Genomic DNA, 21,726 nt, shown 5'->3' with positions numbered 1-21,726 from the left:
AACTATTAGCCAGAAGAGTTTCCTTTAATAATGTGCTGGAATACTCATACCTGGGAAGGAAACCTGACCCCAGGCTCTCTCTGTTTGGGTCAGTATGATTCAAGAAGATCAATTACAGATTTTAAAGAAAACAAATAGTCCCACATCACACATTTCATATAATTGAATGCAACAACAGACTGTCCACAAACACTACTTCTGTTTCTGGACACACTGAAATAATCCCCTTGAGCCTTTTTTTTATCAAGTTGAAGACTGAACCATGAACAAACTAATCAAGGTGTATCTCATCTTTTTCTTTCAGGCCTTGTACCAAGAAAACTGTCAGATCCAAGGATAAGTTCTTCTGAGGGTAGAAATCATGAACCCACTAGATTTAATAATGTTAGAAGAACAATAAAATTAATTTAGCATTCCATTACACACCCACTATACAAAAGCACAAGGCACTTACCTAAATAGCAGTATAGATGCTTCATTTATGAATGTGGAAAAAACAGCTTAGCTCACCTTCTGAGTACACATCTATTCTAGATAGATAGAAGTAATTTCCATTTAATGGAAGTTACGCAGAGATGTTCCATAGCAAAAGGGGATGGAAGAATAATAATAACACTGGAACACAAAAGGCTTCTTACAACGGTGGGAAATACGACCTTCTCTAGTCTAGAATGTTCTTTAAAATACTGTTTAAAAAAGCCAAGTACATCAGAATAGCTACAATGTCTTTATTTGTTTACCTTACAGTAAATCAGTCTATATTGCCACAGCTAGGCCATGTCTACCGGCCAATTTGTCTGCTTTAAACTACATGGTCTGTATCTCAGGCCTATATCCATAGTCCAACATTAAAAACACAAATTCACTGAAAACTGTTCCCAAAATCTGGAAGTCCTAGAGAAGCAATTCAGCTGGGATTTTAATGCAGCTTAGTAACATGCAGTAATTCTAAACATCGTATATGTTGCATCTTAGGTAAAGTGACATATATTATGATGAAACCAAAGTCCTCCATTGTATGGTACAGTACACTGGGGACAAAAATTGAGTTAAGAATTTCGAAGATTTTAGTAGGATACAACATCCACTAACAATAACTGGAGTTAAAACACGTTAAAATTTCAGAGTTTGTTTTAGAACAAAGCTACAAAGATACACAAGAAGAAAACATTGAGTGTGCATGTGTGCGTGTGCATGTGTGTGTGTTTGCTAATTTAAAAAAAAAAAAAAGGTAAATTACTTAAAACAAATACTTTCATGTTAATTACATATCTTAGTGGAAACTAAGGGTGACAAGCACAATACCTTAAAAATCTCTTTAGATCAAATAAGCCTAAATACACTTTTACACATAAAACCTACCATAAAATCTAAAATAAGATGCCAGCTACAATAAGCTTTGTTAATAAAAAAAAATCTAACTTATTTTAGAATAAGCCTCTAAAAGCTTAAGCTTACTTCTTAAGACATTCTATCCAAAAAAGGCTGAATGCTTTGCTGAAGTTTCTTTGCACTGGTAAAAATTACAAGAATTATTTGTACACATACCTAGTTGAAATTACCACTGATCAAGTTTTTCATAAAACATACATAAACTCCTAAGTGCTTGCGTAGGAGTGATTAATGTTCATAAAACAGAAGAGTGAGATTCTAGAAGTAGCATCTGATGACATGCCAATCAATATTTTGATCCTCACAGATTTATAACAGCTGTTTCTTCAGCCCGGCTGATACAGTGAAAACATATCAGTGGGGACACAGAAAGGTTTCAGAAGAGATTACTATGCATCTGTATGCATCATTTTAAAGAACTTCCCCTTGCATGCTATTTCAACAATTAGTTTATCTTAGAAGCTAATTGTTCTTGTTCACTGTTTGGTACAGCTATAAAGTCAACGAAGCTGATACAAAGATAGAAACAAAGCCTCATTTAAACACAAAACAATACTAGATGCATCTTAATAGCTCTCTGTAGCAACTCCCTAATTTTCAACTATAGCTAATGCTTCAGTTTATCTATTCATTCTGACAGCTCTGGGACCCTCTGGCTCCTCTTGTTCTTCCAGTCATTGTAGAAATAAACTGCTTACACACATATGTTCAGCAGAACATTAAGACAGAACAAAATGTTACATTCTGGGTTGTATGCTCCCTTTATAAGGACTGGAAATTAATTTTTTGCCACAAGGAAGTCAATAAGAATTTCACCAGAACTTCAAACAAACCTAACTTTCACACTAAAATAAGTGCACACCACACAATATTAGGTATTTTACTCAAGATATTTCAAATAACAGTCATATAAGAAAATCAGGTAGTGAATGAGAGCAAATTACTTCCTTGGACTCTGTGGATTTGGTTTACCAGGGAATATAAAAGTTTTGTTTCACTGCTAGAAAATAATTGTACAGGAACTGTCATACTGCAGACAGATGCTACATTTTTAAACTAATTTCAAAAGTGATTTAAAGGTCTGCTCTACAGAATATAATGGCTTTTTAACATGAAATTTAATAATTACTCGAGTTTATGAAACAGATTGAGCAGAGTAATTTCATCTCGTTCTACATTGTCTTAATAATGTTGCCTCACTTTGAAACTAATTGTTATATTACAGAGGTACTTAGATCAATTAATGGATTAATTCATCAATGGATAAATTCATCGATGGATTTTCAATTAATTTGAAATACTTGTTTTCATACCATGCAGTCAAAATTCCTTCTTATTCCTAGAAACAACCCTATTCTATGGCACAAGAAGAGTCTAAAACAGTGCCCTTCACATACCATGTTCAAAGTCATGCAACTGAGCAGTAGAAATGCTGCTCTAGTCACACTAGTGGTCCATCAAGTAATCTTAGGCACACACTGCTCAGCCACTCAGCTCCTTTTGCACAAAACTGACAGCCCATTCGACAGTTACCGGGAAGAAAACTCTCTGTTGTCATAACAGCAACATATAAACATAGAATCATAGAATGGTTTGGGTTGGAAGGGACCTTAAAGATCACCTTGTTCCAACCCCCCTGCCATGGGCAGGGATACTTTACACTAGACCAAATTGCTCAAAGCCCCATCTAACTTGGCCTTGAACTCTTCCAGGGATGTGGCATCCACAGCTTCTCTGGGTAACCTATTCCAGTGCCTCACCACCCTCATGGTGAAGAATTCCTTCCTCATATCAAATCTAAATCTACCCTCTTTCAATTTAAAGCCATTAGCCTTGTGCTTCTTATGCTGGGGGCCCCAGAGCTGGACACAGTGCTCCAGGTGGGGTCTCACAGGACCAAAGCAGAAGGGGAGAATCACCCTCCTTGATCTGCTGGTCACACTTTTGATGCAGCCCACAATACAGTTGGCTTTCTGGACTGCAAGTGCAAATTGCCATAAATAAAGGCTGGTAATAACAGAGGAGAGGTAGTGGTTAAAGTTCACATTATGCATGTTATAGTAGAGGTGGTTTTCACTTTGCATTTATCAACAAGATAAGGCAAGAAATCATACCAAAACTGTTTATGCCTTACTTTTCCTAACTTATCCAATCTGCCTGTATTTTCTGTATTTTCTGCATTGTGAATCTTCATGTTTCCAGGCACATGTCTTCCTAAGAAAATATTTACAACTAAAATAAAGGAAAAGTGAGACAATGAGAATTTGTTTCATTATAAATGTGCAACTGTTTCGTTTCATAAAAGCACAGAACTGAGGTAGAAGATTAAAAGAAGTATCTATATTCAAACTACAACAGATTTCACCATTTTTGAAGCACACTGCCTACAAATTATCCCATCTTCCATACAGATGGAGAGATTCACATGAAAAGTGTTGGCCTATAAATTATCATCTGCAGAACTGGAATTCCTGAGGGCTCATAGCAGCTCACAAATAAGGCAGAACACTTGCCACTTACTGGTTCTTTAATAACTGAGGCATAAGAAATTAACTGCACCCCTGTTGAACTGAATGTTGCATTTTCTCATGCTAATTGAAGGACAGAGGTTCTGCAGATCACTGCTAGTATTATAACAAATTACTGAATAGCTTCAGATGTAACTGATGTTCATATCTATCAATTCAATTTAAGATTAATTCCATCCCAACTAGGCATTATAACCTGTCAAAACCTTTGTGAATTCTTCCAGAAATTGAGTTCTTTCTTTTTTTTTCTATGATATCATAGATTAAGGTACTCAGGCATGTTGTCGAATGCTTTTCTAAAACCCCAAGTCTATTATAATAGCCCTTATTAATATGTCTAATATAAATTCGTTGAAGGCTGATCCATATAATATACAAAACCCACTTCGCTCTTTCCAGCACAACATATTTATGCGTGTACTAATTCTATTCTTTACCATGTCACAAATGTGTTCATCTCTAAAACTATAGTTACAATGTCACTGTGTGAGTCCTTTTTAAATATTAGCATATTTGCCAGCTTCCATTTCCCCTCTAATGAGGCTGTTCATACAACCTGTTCAACAATCAGTTATGTAATGTCATTACTCTATCAGCGCTTTCACACCAAGTTCTTTACATCCTTCCATAAATCTCAAATTCAAATACCTATCTCCTCTAGAGCTACTGAGCTGACACCACTCATCTGCCTTAACAAACCTATATCCAAGCTGACTCTACAAGCATTTTCATGCCAACAATAAATCCTACACCCAAAGCTGAGTAACTTAATAAACCAGCATTTCTATCCTCCTGTATCTGCTGTTTAGATAAAAACCCTGAGGACATTAGTTGTCTGTATCTTCTGTAATGCTAAACACAATCAAAAATTTCTTTCTGTCTTTCATTAGTTTGCTTATCACCACAATTTTCCTTTTGAACTACTTTATACATGTGAGCCAGCAGCATATCATCTTCTGTTTATATGGCACTTCTATTTTAATCCTAAAGAGCCTGGAATACAAAGAGAAGGCTTAATATCAGCAATGGTTAATCCTGAAGCAAAAAAGCTTTGTTTATTAGCAGTCATCTTGCAGAATATATAACTATTTTTATTTTCATTCTTGCAGACAGACATAAATAGCCTTGTCTCCCAAACTTCTTCCCTCAAAAAGTACCTTATGTTCCTCAAGCAATATTTTTATAAGATGAGCACTGTCAAACTGTACATGTATCAGTAAGCCATGTGTTAAAAGCCACAAATAACTAAAATTAAAAAATTATTTTGTATAGACAATGAAAAACACAGTAACACTGTGCAAAGAACTACACACAGTTTCAATATCCAAAGTAACATACTGAATCAAGCACTGGTGTCCCTCTTACTAGTGGCATACCTTTAATTTTATTATTTTGAGTTATATTACGGGACTTAATCAAGGTGAAAGACAACAGATGAAGGCAAAAAGCAAACTGGCAGAACAAGTAGTTGCATAAGAATCTATCATCAAATGTGAATCACAGACATTTTAAACAGATACTTTGGTACAGATACTACAAGTAAAAGCAAAGTACTGTACAAACAGCCACAGATGTGTTAGTATAATGAAGAACCAATATATTAGGACACAGTTGCATCCATTGATCCCTTTAGGTATTATTATCTAAGACGAACAACCAGATAGTAATAACAATACTGACCAAAGGATAAGGTGTATCTGCAATGAATAGACAAATGACTAAGTGTAACAACTTGAGTTCCACTTTATTTTTCTGGGACAGTGTCTAATTTCCCCAACAACTGACTCAAGCTCTTGATGATAATGATGATGATTATTACTATTATTTACTATTACTATTGTTTTTCCCATCACTTTTCTATGCCACAAAAGGTCTCTCACCAAATAAACTATGAGCTTCAAAGTCAGTTTTAAATAACACCTACCAATATGGTAAGCAGGCTCAGTGTTTTTTCCCCTGTAGTTAACAAACTGTAAAGATGATACATGCATTTAACTATTAATTTTGTTGGCAAATGACTGCCTTATTCTCCATGTCAAAGATGCAGCTGAGGGAGGAAAGTGAAGTTGCATGCATAATCAGTTATTATAGGGTATGCATGTAAAAGCTTCCCACCTACCCTGAATTCAGAATATATTTGCAATATTTACTATATAAGTATACCAAAAGCAACTAGGAGGCAGAAGCACACTTACACAGACCCTAAACCCACACAACACGCAACCTTAATACAGCAGAACTAATTCAGAAGGCTGTGCCCGGCTGTAGGAAGACACTGTGCTTAAAAGAATTCAGCATGCATACTACAAATATATTTTTCAATCAAATGTGTGGGTTTTTTTTTTTTCCCATGGTAAAGAAAGCCTTCTTGTGTGAGGGCTCATTCTTCTTTGAAAAGGAATGATTAATAGAAAACATTCCCCAATTATACCAAAACCAAAGCAAATAAGAAATGTCCTGTTTTATGCCACGTACTGTGTATGGGAATTCTTATATTCACAACTGGCATTTTTCCACAATTGTTGTAAAAGGTGACAAAAAATATCCACAGGAATGAAATGGTACCAAGAATTTATTTTTTCGGGTAATATTAACAAATTCAGTATTGTCAATAATGGCTCAAGGCTAAACGCATGAAGTGTACTTTTGATGCTCTGCAATCCTATTTTTGTTACCACTACAAAAAATGCACGCATAATTCACACAACTAAGTCAGATGTGCAATTGAGTCACACTCAAATCACCAGCTCTGGGACTTGCACAAACACACCAGTTCTATTTCTCGTGGTTTCACATATCAAATTTAAAAGCCCTGTATGTTCTATTTATGTTACTCTGCATTCTTTAAAAGGCATGGATTTCTTCTAGTTTCATAGAGCTCTCTGGCTGTCAGAGGAATCCAGACTACTCATATTCCCTACCACTGCAGATAGATTTAGAGAACGCACAAAAAAATATATCACTGGAACATAGTATTTTATCATACATATTCAGAAACATAGTAATATGTACAAATAATGCTATTTATTCATATCTTCTCCCAGCCAAAAAGTTATTTACCAACAAATGTATAGCAGTAGTTCTACATTTTCAGTACAGGATACACTCCACAAAAGTTTACATAGAATGCATTTCCCTGTAACAGAGATTATCCAGGTATTTCTGTCAAACAGGAATACAGGCTGTTGAACAGCTAGCATAAACAGAGGAATACACTGCCATGTTCAGCATCTGATATCAAAAAACAAAATTAGCCCAAGTGAAAGTGACATCTAAAACTCTCAGGGTTCATCTGACAAGGTGGTGTAGAAAACCAAATTAAATCCTAAATCAGCTCTCACTGGAAGTGTGCAAAAGAACAGTGCCTCTGATATCTTTTTCTTAGACCTCTAAATTCCTGATGGCCAACCCCCACCTTTGCTTATTTTTCCCACAGCAGCGGGAAATACACAGTATGTTTAGAGCCATTTTCCAAATTTTTGTGATGAAGAGTTCTCTGATTCTTTCTGACTTCAAAGACTGCCCACACTACTTGGGTAGGTGAAGAAAGTCAAGATACAGTCATTTGCTACTAAAAAAACCCTGATATAGGTATAATTATTTTTTTTAATCCTGTTTTGTTCACTTCTTGGTAATTTTCCTTTTTATTACATCTTAAATCCATGAATTATGACAGTAGTAGATACACATGTCAGTTGGGACAGAACAAGGCATTGGAATGGTATTTGGATAATCCACTCTGGAAGAATGTTCATTATTCTTCCTAAAGTTTCACAAGAGTTCCCTGGCATAATACTGCTACAGCTGCTTTACAGTCTAATGTTATTACAAGGTCTGATTCAAAGATAATGTCTGCTAGAGGAATCTGGCAGGGAGCAGAGCCTAGGAAAATCCTTGTGATGCTAAGGTGTAACTAATGGAGACTGAACTGCTGAAAAAATTGAGGGTAGTAACAGCTATTTGTTTTGAGTTTTGCAAGAATCCCAAGAGATCGTGGTTATTTCTCAGAACAAAAGTCACACAAATTGAAGTTACTTTTTATGTAAATATTATAATTTTTCTAATCAAAATAAATCCTATGGGGGAAAAAAAAAAAAAAAAAGAAAAAAAGGTAGTGATCAACGAGAGCCAGCTCATGAACTAGCTTTATTGGTAAACATCAAGAAATGCCCTTTCCTGTTTCAAAGACATGGATGGAGTCAACATGAAGTTTAGCAAACATAACATTTTTGTCTGTCTTTTATACCTGTAAGCAAAATTTGGTCTGTACTATTGTTGGTGTGGCCTGTGTTGTCAGCATGTGACATACAAGCTCTCAGATATTTTAGACAGAACTCCTATTTAGGAAGAAAAATATCCATTAATTAAGGGCTTATTATGTAAAACACTTGGGAAAGAAAAGGAGATGATCAGGTATACACACTGGTTCACGTTTGCATGTATTTGTGTCCTGTTACCACTCCTGACCTACAAATATAAGGAGTCTGGACTTCAGGGGAAAAAAAAGAAAAGAAGGGAAAAAAACCCACAACCCTGCACCAGGAATTCATGCTGTGTCTTATTCCAAACTACTATAATCTCCCGCAACTGTCAGGCCAAGTAGCTGGATAAGAAATTAGAACATGTGTGGGTGGATTCCTTCCTCCAGTCTGAATTAATTAAAAATGATTGTTTGCTGTATTATTTTAAAGCAGATTTTGGAACAGGTTAAAGAATCGCTGTTCTGACTTTAGTATTTCAAGCCTAATAAGAAAGACTACTGTAAAAAAACTTGTAGGAGGAAAAAATAATAATAAGGATTTTAAACTTAAAGTGCATCTTATGTTTTTATTTGTTGTTTAGAGAAATTCACACGTTCTTGTACGAGAGCTACCTCATTCATTTTGGCTGTGGTTATTTCAAGTTAAAGCATGTACACAAAAAACACACACAGATTCATGTCTCCAGTCAGTCTGGGCAATTTTACCTATTTCTAATACCTTAGGTTACCCTTTAATTACTATGTTTTCCTTTCTCACATTCTAAACCTGAAACGCGTAATAATAATACCCTCAGCTTTCACTTCCTAAACCAGTTACTAAATTACAAGAAAATAATATGGACAACAACTTTAAAGTAAGAAGTTACAAGCCATCAAAACATATTTCTGAGAGCAGCATCTCCCAAAATTTTGGGGTTGGTTAATCCTTGTTAATCAGGCAGCAGTAAATACTCCTTAGAGAGTTTCTAGAACTGATCAATATGTGTCTTGTATACATAAATGTAAAAAAATAATAAAAAAGAAACAAAAGTCGTAATTTCCAGATCATCAAAAGTCTACCTGCAAAACTACTGAGTAGCATTCAAAATGAATGTAAGAAGGATATACGTAGAATGCTCTATACTGCAGTATACCTTTAGCAAATAAGGTTTGTTATCTGCTATAAAATCCTGAAACTGGATTAAAGAACTCCTTCAAAAAAAAAAAAAAAAAAACAGAGAATTTTACACATTGTAAGACCCCCTGCCCTCCAGAACTGGCATATTCTCCTTCACATTTTTGAAGGCAGAGAGAGCCCCACGCACACTGACCAATGGATGACCAGACTGAATGGATTAGATAACAACTAAATTTTACCTCTCCTCTCACAGAAGAGAAAGTACTTCAGGGCTCTTTCTTACAAATAGTCATTGATTTTCAGTGATTATCTTAAAGATTTCTACATTGCTTTCAAATTTAGTTGATATTGGAAAACAGCTTCAAAATTTATTTAGGTGAGAACAAGCTGATAAACAGAATCACCTAAGCCTTGTTCGCTCAGGAAAGTCAAATGCAAATTTACCAACATTATTCTTTCCAATACCAACTAAACCATTTACATGTACCACTCTCCAAATAAAGTCAGCAGAATGTTTTGCATGGTTAAATGCCATCAACTATGATGGAAATTATTTCTATATCAAGATTACAGCTTGGCGAAAAGGGAGGTTGATTATTTTGAAAACTGACCTTACTTCAAAGAGGTCCCTATAAAGAAATAGGAGACTTGACTTCTGCTTTACCAGGTTACATTAAATAAGCATCTGTTTGTCTCCAGAAACAAAGAATCTAAGTCCACACAGCATTCTTCAATCTTTAATATGTGAAATATTAAAATTATGCCGCATTATCTCTCTTGACTTTTCAGAGTACAGTGTACAATATGCACACCTGTACATATAGGGGAAGGAATTTTGCAACTCCTCAATTCATAACAGAGAGAACAGTTTTGAAATGAACTCCGAAAACTCATTTTAAAAACTTACACCTACAGACAGATTTAAAAATATTGACCAACCTGCCACCATTCATTGCTTAACAGACTGGCATCAGTCATATTCTGCTAACACTAGGCTAACGTTCACCCCCCATTTCTCTTTCAAGTGTGAAATTTCACTTTGACTTTATAAGCATCCTATATATGTCAGCTCTTGGAGTCAACTTACACTTCCGATTTGTGAGATACTGAGAAACATCTGTACTCCATGAGTTATCTCCACGGATGTCAGCAGCTAACACCACAGATCGAGTTACTGTGCAGTAGATGTTCCTGTTCCTACTATTCACACCTTTCACAGATACACAGCTTCAGTTCCATCTCATGATAGATTACTTAGACCTTTTAAGAAAAGGATGGATTCTTCAAGGTCAAAAGCAAGTTTCTTATTCATTTCTAAACTCCTATTATTTTGTTTCTCTCACATCCCACAGGAAAGAGGATGAATCAAGGCTTCTTAAGATTCAAAAGGAACATTATATAGCACCTCAGTAAGCTTGCCTTAACTGCATGTTACGCATACCTTTAAAAAAACAGTGTTACTCAATACACAAGCCTTTCTTGTTCTGATTCTTCCATTTATGAGAAATTCAATATGACTACTTAGTGTTCAAACACCAGAAGAACAAATAACATGCAACGGAAAAAAAAAAAAAAAAAAAAGGAAAAAATAAAAAGAAAACACACAAAAAAAACACACACCACAAAACTTAATATTAACTCCAGGTTTCTGAACACAGTAGATCTTCAACCAACTTTAAAAAAAAAAAAAAGTAAAAGAAAATAATTACAGACTGTTCTTGTCTTTGAGGTGCAAAATGTTCTTGAACTGTTCTGTTCTAAAAAAAAAAGCAACATGGGAATTCATTGTGATGTCTCAAATACTGTTTTTCAAAGCATTGCAGCTTTGTTACATAATTTTCTTTGCAGACATCTGACTAGTGCTAACAATTAGAGAGCAATATTTACCATCCAGTGTAATGGTTATTACTAAATACATATTAAATGGAAAAACAAAAGTTCTAAGTCTAAAGGCATAAACCACGAGTCTCGTAACATGTTAAAATCCCCTCGTGGCTTCAGTGAAGTCAGACTTTTCAAACTTTTTGCATTAAAGAGGAGTTTGTTACCTCTTCGCCTGGGCAACATAGTGACATCTACATAGTGCTAGCACCTCCTAGCAGCTGTAACAGATCTTAGAAAGAAATCTAGAAGACAGCAAATGGCCTAAAATTTTGGCAGACCAGCACTTTAATTCAGTTGTCAGGTCGAGAAGGTCCCATCATCACATTATTAGCATTTAATTAAAAGTTTTACTGCACCTCACAGAATTACCAGAACTCAGCTATAACATAATACCAACAGTGCAGCAAATGAACACCTAAGACAACCACTTCTCATTTAAAAGGAAAATAATGATCACTGTAGAGGTTATCAAAAACAAGACAGTGCATAAAGAAAAGGACATTCTCCAAAAGCTTCTCTGTGTGCACGTGAGTGGCACAGAGAGAATATTAAAAGAAATGCCAAATCAGTATTTTTCTAGCTGAAAAATGAATTGGCTTGCAGGTGAAAAAAAAAAAAAAATAGTGGAAAATGTGTGATGTACTGTATCTTAAATGCCTTACTTACAAAATCTCAGACTTCAATGTTTACCAATAAGTCACCATCTAAACATAGTCTAATTTAGGATGAGTTTTTTTATCTACACAGATACTTGATCAACTCTCAGTTATTTTCACACAGTAAAACTAGTATTAAGGAGCCAACTGCTTGAAACACTTTTTTTACAAAATGAGAGTGCATCATGTTTTCCAAAGTGAACCCTAAACCTTAAAAATTCCTTATCCCGTGTTCAGCCTATAGTGTGACATCAAGGTCAAAGAGAAACTAGCTGTTATTCCAGTGGCTTTAGTTAGTTTTATTTTAACGTGCCCATGGTATTTCCTTATCGAATTCTTTTTAACAAAGCAAAAAAGCTAAAGAGCAGCAAACGTGGGCACCAGAAGGAATACTGTGAGCTGAAGAATGGTTTTAAGACTTTCCCATGTGAGCTGATAAATTCAACAAAGTTTATTTCTCTCATCATCACCCTTCTTGATCTTTCCACATAACACTAACTGAAAAAGCAAACAAACAAAAAACCCCTTAGTGTCAACACATCTAAACACTCTAAAGGAAGATGATTGTATGTGTAAGAAATTGACTACTTGTGCAGAATTCAATTGATTCTGTTCCCAATCCAGTCGTGGTTAGTTTTCAACACCGAGAAAAGTTTTGTTACTGGCTAAGTGGATCAAATCGTCAGCTTAAGTAAAAGCAGCCCGAGCAGCCCGCATTTGTTTCAATACAGGCTACCAAGCTTCCCCTGGTCACAGAGATGCCAAGAGATGGGCACAACACGGGGAGAGGGCTGCCTACAGATAAGCCTGTACAGACTATGCAACGCTTCGGGGACCAGGGCATGCCGTTCAGCTGTCCCTCAACTGTAGCAACGGTAAGTATGGTTTGCCCCTCCGTCTTCGGTCACAACGCAGTTAATCTGCCATGCCCGGAACCGTGCCCTAACCGCTTCTTAATAAAAGCGTGTGTGAGAGAGTTAACGGGAGACAGAGCATAACGGTGGGCGCAGACCCGCGGGGACCTCTGCAGCAGCTCCCGCGAAGCCGCGGCCGCCCTCCGTGTCCCGGAGATGGACCAGCCGTGCTGCCCTCGCAGCGCTACCCCGCCCAGTCCCCCCTACAGGCTGGGGGTTACTTGTCACGCTCGGTCCCTGTCCCCCCGACCCTCCCGTCACCGCAAGGACTCCCGAGCCGCCGGCAAGGTCGCCTTCCCCTCTACGTCCTCCCTGGCCCCGGCCGGAGCGAATGAGGCACGGGCTCCCCGCTCCCCTGTACCTCTTTGCAGCGCCGGCGGTGGCTGGCCTCGGCTGCCCAGCGCCGCCAGGAGCAGAAGGAGCGGCAAACTCGCCCGTGCCATGGCGCCTGGGCAGCCGAGCTGCGAGCTCACCCCGCCCCGGGCCAGCCGAGCAACTGAGCCGCTGCCGGCCGACAGAGGAGACCCTGTACCCCAGGCAGGGAGCAGGACACACCCCCGCCCCGCCGCTCTCCGCCCCGCCGTGCCGGGCCGCGTCTCTGAGGGCAGGCGAGGCGAGAGAACGGGAAGTGCCGGTGGGCTCCCAGGGAGAGCAAAGCCGGGAGCTACGGCCGGAGGAAGGGGTGCAGGCTGCCACAAGGCTCCCTGCGGCGCCTGCCGCGGCCGGGCGCTCACGGGGAGGCCGCCGAGTCCCGCGCTGCGGGAGCGGCCGGGTGGCGCCGGGATAGCAAACACGCGCCTCTCGGCGCACGAGGCGCCACGCGAGGAGGACGGGCACGTGCCCTCCTACCGGCCGCGGCACGCGCCGTAACGGCCGCGCCCGCTGAGGTGCTGGGCTGGCAGGAGGGCAGGCGGCCTGAGGAGCAGAGAGCCAGGCGGAACCCTCCTGGAAGTTGTCTAGCGATTTAAAAATAAAACGTTTATCAAGTCATGTGAGAGACATAAAAATACCTGTGCTGGGGAAAAAAAAAAAAAAAAAGAAAAAAGCTTTCTGGGTAGGCATTCAGAAAACTAGAATTGCAGATAAGCCAAATACATTTTTTCCTGCTGTGTCTGGGAGCAGTATGTCAGCACTAGCCACATATTACAGGAAAAATCCATCTTACTGCATAAAGGAAAAATTAATGTTGCATTAAAATATGATGCTGATTAAAATCTATTGTGTAGCTTTCCCAAAGAAAAAAAAAAAAAACAAACAAACTGGAAAAAAGTCAATATAATCTGATTTTGATAATGGAAGAAAGTGAAGAACAAGGCTTCAAACCTGCATATACTTTTACAGAAAAAGTACATAATAGATTGTTAGAGAGCTGGGCTGAACTTACAGTGTATCTGTACAAATGCACAAAAGTAAGATTGTGTGGGCAGCCCATGTCTGGCTTGCATGGTCACCCCTGCATCTTCACAGATCTCACAGTGCTTCAAACTGCATGTTCTTTGTATTTCTCACAGAGTTTAAGCAGTAACATGCATTTCCAAGCATAAGTACTTCAGTATGTATGCACACAAACACAGCTTTACATGCCGAAGCCAACATTGGGTGAGGCTGGGGATTGGTACACGTTAGCCTGAGTTTTTTACATTATCTCTTTCAGCTTTCAAACCACAGCCTTTTCTGTTGGTAAATTTGTCTGTTACTCCAAACCCAAATTCAAGGAATGTGGCATTTTGCGTATAATAGCCTGTTACATACAGCAACACAGCCTGCTTGTTTCTCTCACGGTCATCCCGTACCAAGGAGACTCGTTCTTTCTCTTTCCAGTGTCTGCTCACTCTTGAGGTTTCACCCTGAATGACCTGGACTCTGCTGCTGCGATTCTTGTTTCCAGACACCCATTGCTTTCACAGTCTTCTAGAAACTGCTCCCCCAGTACAGGGCAGCAACAATAATGCTCTTATATGGCTCAGCCGTTTGTCACTCATAAGTCAATGGAAAATACTGCAGTCCTCTTGCCAAGCAATGATGTAGTGGCCTTCTGCACTTCTTACTGGGAAACCCAAGTTCAAGGTTCATCTTGATCGTTTTCATCTTGTCAGCTATTTGCTTTGTTCTGGAAATATACATAATTAGTGAACAGTGAGGCACAGAGAGGGAGATGGGGTTTATGCCACTGTCCACATTTTTTTTCACTGTCTCTGTTTAGTCCCTAAAGTGTTTCCACACAAGCAGAACAGTCACTAATTTCTTCCGGATGCTTGTCTTTCTGCAATTCCCTTCATGCAAAAATTTTAGCTGCAAGGAACTGTGCATGTATACAAGAGGAATAACCTAGTGAATAGTTAAGTACAACAGAGTAAAACCACTTCACACCAAGTATAGATTTGTAACTTAGAGAAGGTGGTGCCAGTTTTATAGGTAGGGATTTGACTACATCTACAGTGGTTTGATTCTTAAAACACAATTATTGGTTGTATTAGGCTGAGCACAGTGGCAGCTGCTGTGTAAAAGCCATACTAGCCTGAGTTGCATACTCCCCCAGCTGGAGAAATCCTTTCCAGGGCTCCAGGAGCCGCAGGCACTACAGATGAGTTTGCGGTACTACTCCAAAAGCAGACCATAGAAACTGAGAGGGAGACATGAAGGCAGGATTCTCTGCTGCTTTATGTAAAGAAGGTCTTGTCAGATCTTAGGTAGTAGGCTCAGATACGGATTCATCACTTACCAAGGCTGAAACGGGTTATAGTTTTGACTTTATGTTTAAAACTGTCTTAACGACCTTTTTATTTATTTCCAAAGATGAATCAAATTCACTTTTGTCAGTGCTGTTTTTTTTCTGTGTACCACCCTTTCTTGCCTTTACAGCTTCTCAATTTGCTGTTAGTCTCAAAACCAAAAGCTAGTACTTTTTCAGTGCCTATCCCAGGATGCTTTCCTCCTTTTAGACATCTGCAAAATATCTCCATGACTCATGAGTTACTAAGATCAACAAAAGATGAGTGATGCAGGTATGAAATGAGTGAGTAGTGCCTAGAATACATAAGGCCTAAGTTCAGATAAAATATTTCCAGTGAAGATATGAAAATTAATACTGTTGTACTGTTGCATCCCACTTAGGATGTCATAGGGAATTATGATCACTCATGTTCAAGAAGGATTAATTTGGACTTAAACATATCAGAAGTCTCTGGAGAACGGAGAGCTTGTCTGAGACACATAGATTAGAAGGGTTTGAAATGTTTAACCTAGGAAAATAAGAGGTGAGATAGTTCTAAGCATATCAGAGATGTCAATGGATGGAATTGTCACATATGGAAAAGAACATAAGCAAAATATAAATCAGTATGGGCCGGAAAACTGTAAGAAGGTTTGTAATCATTAGGTGTGGAAACAGCCTTCTGTTAGGAGAGAAAAGAAAGAAAATTTAATTGATTTAAAAGTAGAGCTTGAAAGATCTATGAAAGTAATTCCATGACAAACTTGCCTGCAAAAGGCAGGAGGAGTGGATTTGATGACCTGTGCAACCCTGTCCTATTTTCTTAAGATGACTGTAATCAAAGGATAAAGCAAATAGAGGTTTAAAAGATAGAAAGAATAATCAGATACAGCACTTAGGATGAGTTGAAATGTAGGAATCATAACAGTCAAAGTATTAACCCTAAAAAGGGGCAAGGTGAAAGATAGTTCATGATTAGGACCCAAGTCAGAAGGAACCAGAGTTATCCATGTGCCAGCATTGTGTTCATCTACAGGAGGTACTAGGGAAGGGGCTGGCAAATGACAAGATAAAGAAAAACAAGGGATAAAGAAATGAGATATGTGACTAGGAATCAATATCAAAGCAAGAAACAGAATTCAAGATCAAAGTAGACAAAGGAGACAAAAGAAAAGGAAGAATCTATCACTGATAGAAAGTCACTCTTGTGAGACCCTCTGTTGCTGGGGTCACTGAGTCAGTTTAAAGGCTGATATGTTAACAGATGCAAATAACATCAACTCAGGAAGTATTCTTGTGAAATTAAAGAAGCAAAGAAAAGAAAAATAATTGAAAGAATAGGGAGAGATAGCATAGACCTGGGCCTAGGTAGTAAAAAGAGGGTATATGCAATAATTTGACAGGAGCAGCTGTGAAGAGAAGGCAACAATAGCAGTTACTGCATCCTGAAGAGGGCAGAGTCAAGAGCAGAGCCGTCACAGTTTGTTGAACCACGAATGACATCAGGATTGAAGCTCATTTCAGAATGGAGCTCATTTGGTTTCAAACCCTCTGTTTTGCCTTGCTCACCACCCTGGAACTAGTCAGACTATGAATCTCATGCACCCAAACCACATACTGGCATTATTTTTTATTAACTCTCGGTAAGCTAAGTGCTCATCTGTTAATACCTTGCTATTGGTACTTATGCATAAAGAATAGGTAGGAGTTGTGGTCTTGCCTGATATTGGATTCTGTGTACCATTTGTAAGCACCACCCATTTCCTGTCTTGGTTTCTAATAACTTCCTTTTAAGCCATTATCCTTTCTGACTATGTTGCTATTTTAAGTGACTCTTGTTTTGACTTTGGTCGTGTGAGAAACAAACAATTTGGAGAGTAATGGCAGTGATATTAAGTTAGCTTTATGTTTAGCTAAGAGTATGAAGCAGAAAGCAAATAGAGTTGTTCAGCCAATAATTAATTTTTACAACCAAAGCCTTTATATACTCTCTATAAATAATGTACCTGTTGCAAAGCATTTCGTGGCTCTATTTTCAGGGAATCAGATAACTGCCAGAAAAGACTTACTGATTTTAATAGCTACTCATTACAAAAAAAAGCTAGAACTTATTCTGAAATGACACCTAATCCTTTCAGTTTGAGAATGCATTTAAAAATAGTCTCCATCATTCGTTTGTTTAGCAGGTCTGTTGCATATGAGAAACTGCCAAAATTGTTAGAACCAATTAACAAGAAGAGTTAACATCTACTAATTTTGTCCTGAAGTATAACTTTGCCTCTCATGGAATGGAGATGAGGATTGTTTGGCTGAATCATCAGTGTGGGTTTTATGTTTCCCTGCCAGCCGTTAATGAATTGTAAAAAATAAAAATTAAATAATAATAAACCAGAAGATTAAATCAATTCTGTAGAATTATATTAACTTGCCTTCCTAAAAATGGATGTTACTGCAAAACATGCAGACAGGGAGAGAAACAGATGGATGATATCTGACAAATAAAGTTTCTAGATACTGTCCCATCTGTTGCCTTCTACACATTTCAGCTGTAGGCTTTTTAGCATTATAGAGTTGCTCAGGTTATATTCATCTTTGCAATGATGTCACACCCAAAGACTAGTGAAAGCAGGTTGTTGCACTAATTTCAGAGAAAGGATCAGCTCACTAGATTGTTACCAATTTATATCCTAAAAAAAAAAAATGCAGGCACTAAATTTGCTTCCTTTATAATGGAAATATTTTATTTTCAATAAATTGTTTGATAAACCCTTTGGTTTGCTTTTCAGTTTGTTTTCCAGAAATAGTAAGACCAGCAAAATTGGAGAAAAAAAATCAAAATGTGCAGAAAATATTGCTTCACAAAGATAGTAAAAGAGATGTACTTATAAGTACATTGGAGACATTAGGTCATTGTCTGTTAAAATGTGAGATATTCCTGAAGATCTCCCATAGATTTGAAGGCCATATCATTTTATCTGGTTAAACCTAAATTTTTAGCTCATCTGCTTAAGTTTCATTATGTTTTCTTCACTCCCTGATACATTTATAAACAAAGTTTCTTTTTCCTCTCTGAGCCTCTCAATGACTTCATTTCTGAAAGAAAAATGTGTTATGAATAGTGCTACATTATACATAAACAGAATTTATTAACTAGAAAGAATCATGGCTCTAAGGAAGACAACTGTACAGACTATCCAAAAGGCAACATAGCCTGGGCTCCTCCCACTGACTTCAAGGAATCAAAAGGGGCATTAGTTGAGCTAAGCATTTAGAGGGATATCTTTCATCACCTGAGTATTCATGGAGACAACAGAAATGAGCATGAAGTGTTAGAATCAGTGAAATCAGTTACACAGTTAAAGTTACACACGTGATTACATATTGGTGAGCTGCCTGTACTGTGGTTTCATATACTAAGGAAAAATCTTTGGCATTTTTCTGTATAAAGGCTTTTAGAACTCTGTATCATAGTGTAATTGAAGCTGATAACAAGAGGGAGGAAGGAAGGCAGGGAGGAAGGCAGGGAGGAAGGGAGGGAGGAAGGAAGGCAGGGAGGAAGGGAGGGAGGGAGGAAGGAAGGCAGGGAGGAAGGCAGGAAGGAAGGAAGGAAGGCAGGAAGGAAGGCAGGGAGGAAGGCAGGAAGGAAGGCGCTCTTGAATCCTTTAAACTACTATTGAGTTTTTCTCAGCTGATTTACTCCCAAACATAAAGCACCAAGCAAGAGATCTTCTTTAAATAGTTCTTCTATGCAGCTGCTCTGCAAAGTGAGAGATACTAAATGTATTCTTACATAATTTGATGCAAAGTCAAATACTTTGTTCATTAGAAAAACCTGGAGACTATTGTAAAAGAGTAGTGAAGATCACATTTTTTGTCAAATTACATATTTGTGTACAGAACCAAAAGTTAACTGATTCCTTTAAGACGTAGCATAATTTTCCATTCAATAAAGAAGCCTAGCGATCTTGTCCACAGCCTTAAAACTGGGATTTTAGAAGCAGTTGCAGAGTAGATTTTTTTTTATTCACTTGAGTTTTAGTCCCTATTTCGAGAGTAAAATGTGAAAATCTACAAACTGGAAATACACAAAAGGAAGAATTTTTAATGCTGTGCCCTCTTTAAGAGAATAGCATATCATGTACTCTTTAGCAAATGCCTTTGTGTACATGTACAAAACCATCTGTCAAATGGTCAGTTTCTATACTGATAGAATACTTTCCTTTTAACAATCTTAAAATGTAAAATTAAGGGATGTTTCTATTGTATATGTACCTCTTCAAAGAAAAATTGCAACTTGCTGCCATCAGTAAATTATTTATTTTACAATATTATAATATTTTTAAAATAAAATGTAAAATGTTCAGATCAAACAAGCATCTTTAATTTAAATAAACATCTAATTACCCAATCTCTATTGATAGGTGCACTCCTTCACTGTTGTCTGGTTGATTATTTTAGTCAAATAAAATTAGTCTATGGCATGAACTCTAAATGCTTTCATTATTGGTACACCCGCCCATCTGTTTATCCTGCAGAACTGTGCACAAAGCATAAAAGTATATTCTACCCTTTCTAGACATCCAAAATAATACCCTTTCTGCACAGAACAAATAAAACACAGAAAGAAACAGACACACATAAAGCAATTCTGTTAATGAAACAGTTGATCTTGTTCTGTCTTTACAGACAAGAAACCGAATGTCTTACAGATCATCTCTCATCAAGCTTTGGCTTGACAGCTTGACTAAGATAAACAAGATACATTCCCAGGTTTATTTTATATGAGCCTGGTGACTGGATGTTCAGAAGAGCAGAAGGCTCTTCATTCTGTTTTTTCTCCTCAGTCCAAGGTTGTAGGCTTCTAGAGCTTGTTCCAAAATCTGCTTCTTCATGAAAGAAATTAGAAAAAAAAATAGAAGAAATGCATTGTGAGCTTAATCTAGACAATGGAGTTCTATATGTTTTATATCAGACGTGGGTTTTGTTGTCTTTTCAGGTTATTATCCCAGTGATGTTGAGATAGCGTTATTTGCTTTCTTCACCATATGCAGCTGGCTTGTGGAGAGTTAATTTGTCATGCATTTGTTTCACTTTTGGGTAGTATCGGTTTATGGTTAAACATAGTAAGGAATGGCTTGGCACATATCAGAGCAACCCAATAAAATATAATTATATGCACTGGGCTAGTGCAGGTACTTTTTACTTCTATTTGCTATCATTTATTGACTTTTTTTTATGTAATATACTTTCCTTTAGTAAGATTTTTTACTTCACCTTCTACAGCATTCTCACTGGCAACCTGAAGACATATGTTCTAGATGAATCAACTGTTAGATAGGCTGAGAATTGGCTGGATTACCAGGCTCAAAATGTCGTAATCAATGGCTTGACATCAAATGGCATCCAGTAGCAGAATAACCAAAGGGTTGTAACTGGGGCACGTAGTGCTTAATTCATTCATCAAAACAGATTTGCAGATGGCACGAGACTAGTTGAAATGTCTGACACAACAGGTGGTAGAGCTTCAGTTTAGAGAGAGTTGGAGAAACTCAAGAACTAACAAAAGTCAGACAGAGCCATGGCTGACCTGATATAACATTGGCAAAAGAGCTGCATCAGGCAGGAGGATGAACTAATGGACCTCTGAACATCTGATCCAGCCAACATTCCTGTCTGTGATTTTTATGACATTTGTATGGCATGCTTGTGGTTGTTCAAAGAATATGTTTCTTTCCCTTATAAATAGTGAACAATCGTGTAAGAAAATACGGAGACTCTCATAAATTGAAAGAGGTAGAGAAAATACTTTTCCTCAGCAAATTATAGTTAATGTATTGCAAACCGTTCCCTTTATAACCAGTTTTCTAACTTGTATTTTGCATCTTCTTATCCAATTAATGCATGTAGAAGAGTCTTGTTTTTACAAATGGATAATGAAGTATTTGACATAAACTGTTTGCTGCATTTGGAATATTGGACTTAATAAAATCTTAACATATGTGTGAAATTAATATTAAAACCATGCATTATGCTTTAACAACATAAAATGTAACACTAAAATAACAATATTAAATGTGTACTTATCAATATGCTTCTAACAGTTGCTATATATGGTTTTAATTTTCTGCTGATGTGTATACCCCCACTTGCTGCATGTTAAATACTACTTTTTAATGAGTCACATCTTTTAATGTATGTAAATTAATGGTATTTATCTCTCATAAACACTATCCATACTATTAAAAGTTTTAGTAACACCTT

General features: G+C 37.5%; 1 protein-coding gene across 11 annotated transcripts in view; it reads right to left on the bottom strand.

Moving 5' to 3' along the window:
* The window catches only part of LAMA2 (laminin subunit alpha 2), a 356,006-nt gene extending 342,729 nt beyond the window's left edge, over positions 1-13,277 (bottom strand). For 8 of the 11 annotated variants that reach the window (XM_065056889.1, XM_065056890.1, XM_065056886.1 and 5 more), the window contains exon 1: positions 13,114-13,276. In XM_065056889.1, coding sequence (XP_064912961.1) covers positions 13,114-13,195 — 82 coding nt within the window. In that variant the 5' untranslated portion in view covers positions 13,196-13,276. Of the gene's footprint in view, positions 1-13,113 lie in introns of all 11 variants that reach the window. The other 3 variants (XM_065056885.1, XM_065056887.1, XM_065056893.1) reach the window with 1 other exon arrangement.
* Between the last annotated feature and the right edge of the window lie 8,449 nt (positions 13,278-21,726).

Source organism: Columba livia, chromosome 3, assembly GCF_036013475.1.
Source record: "Columba livia isolate bColLiv1 breed racing homer chromosome 3, bColLiv1.pat.W.v2, whole genome shotgun sequence".
Taxonomy (NCBI): Eukaryota; Metazoa; Chordata; class Aves; order Columbiformes; family Columbidae; genus Columba; species Columba livia.
This window is presented reverse-complemented; position numbering and strand designations above follow the sequence as displayed.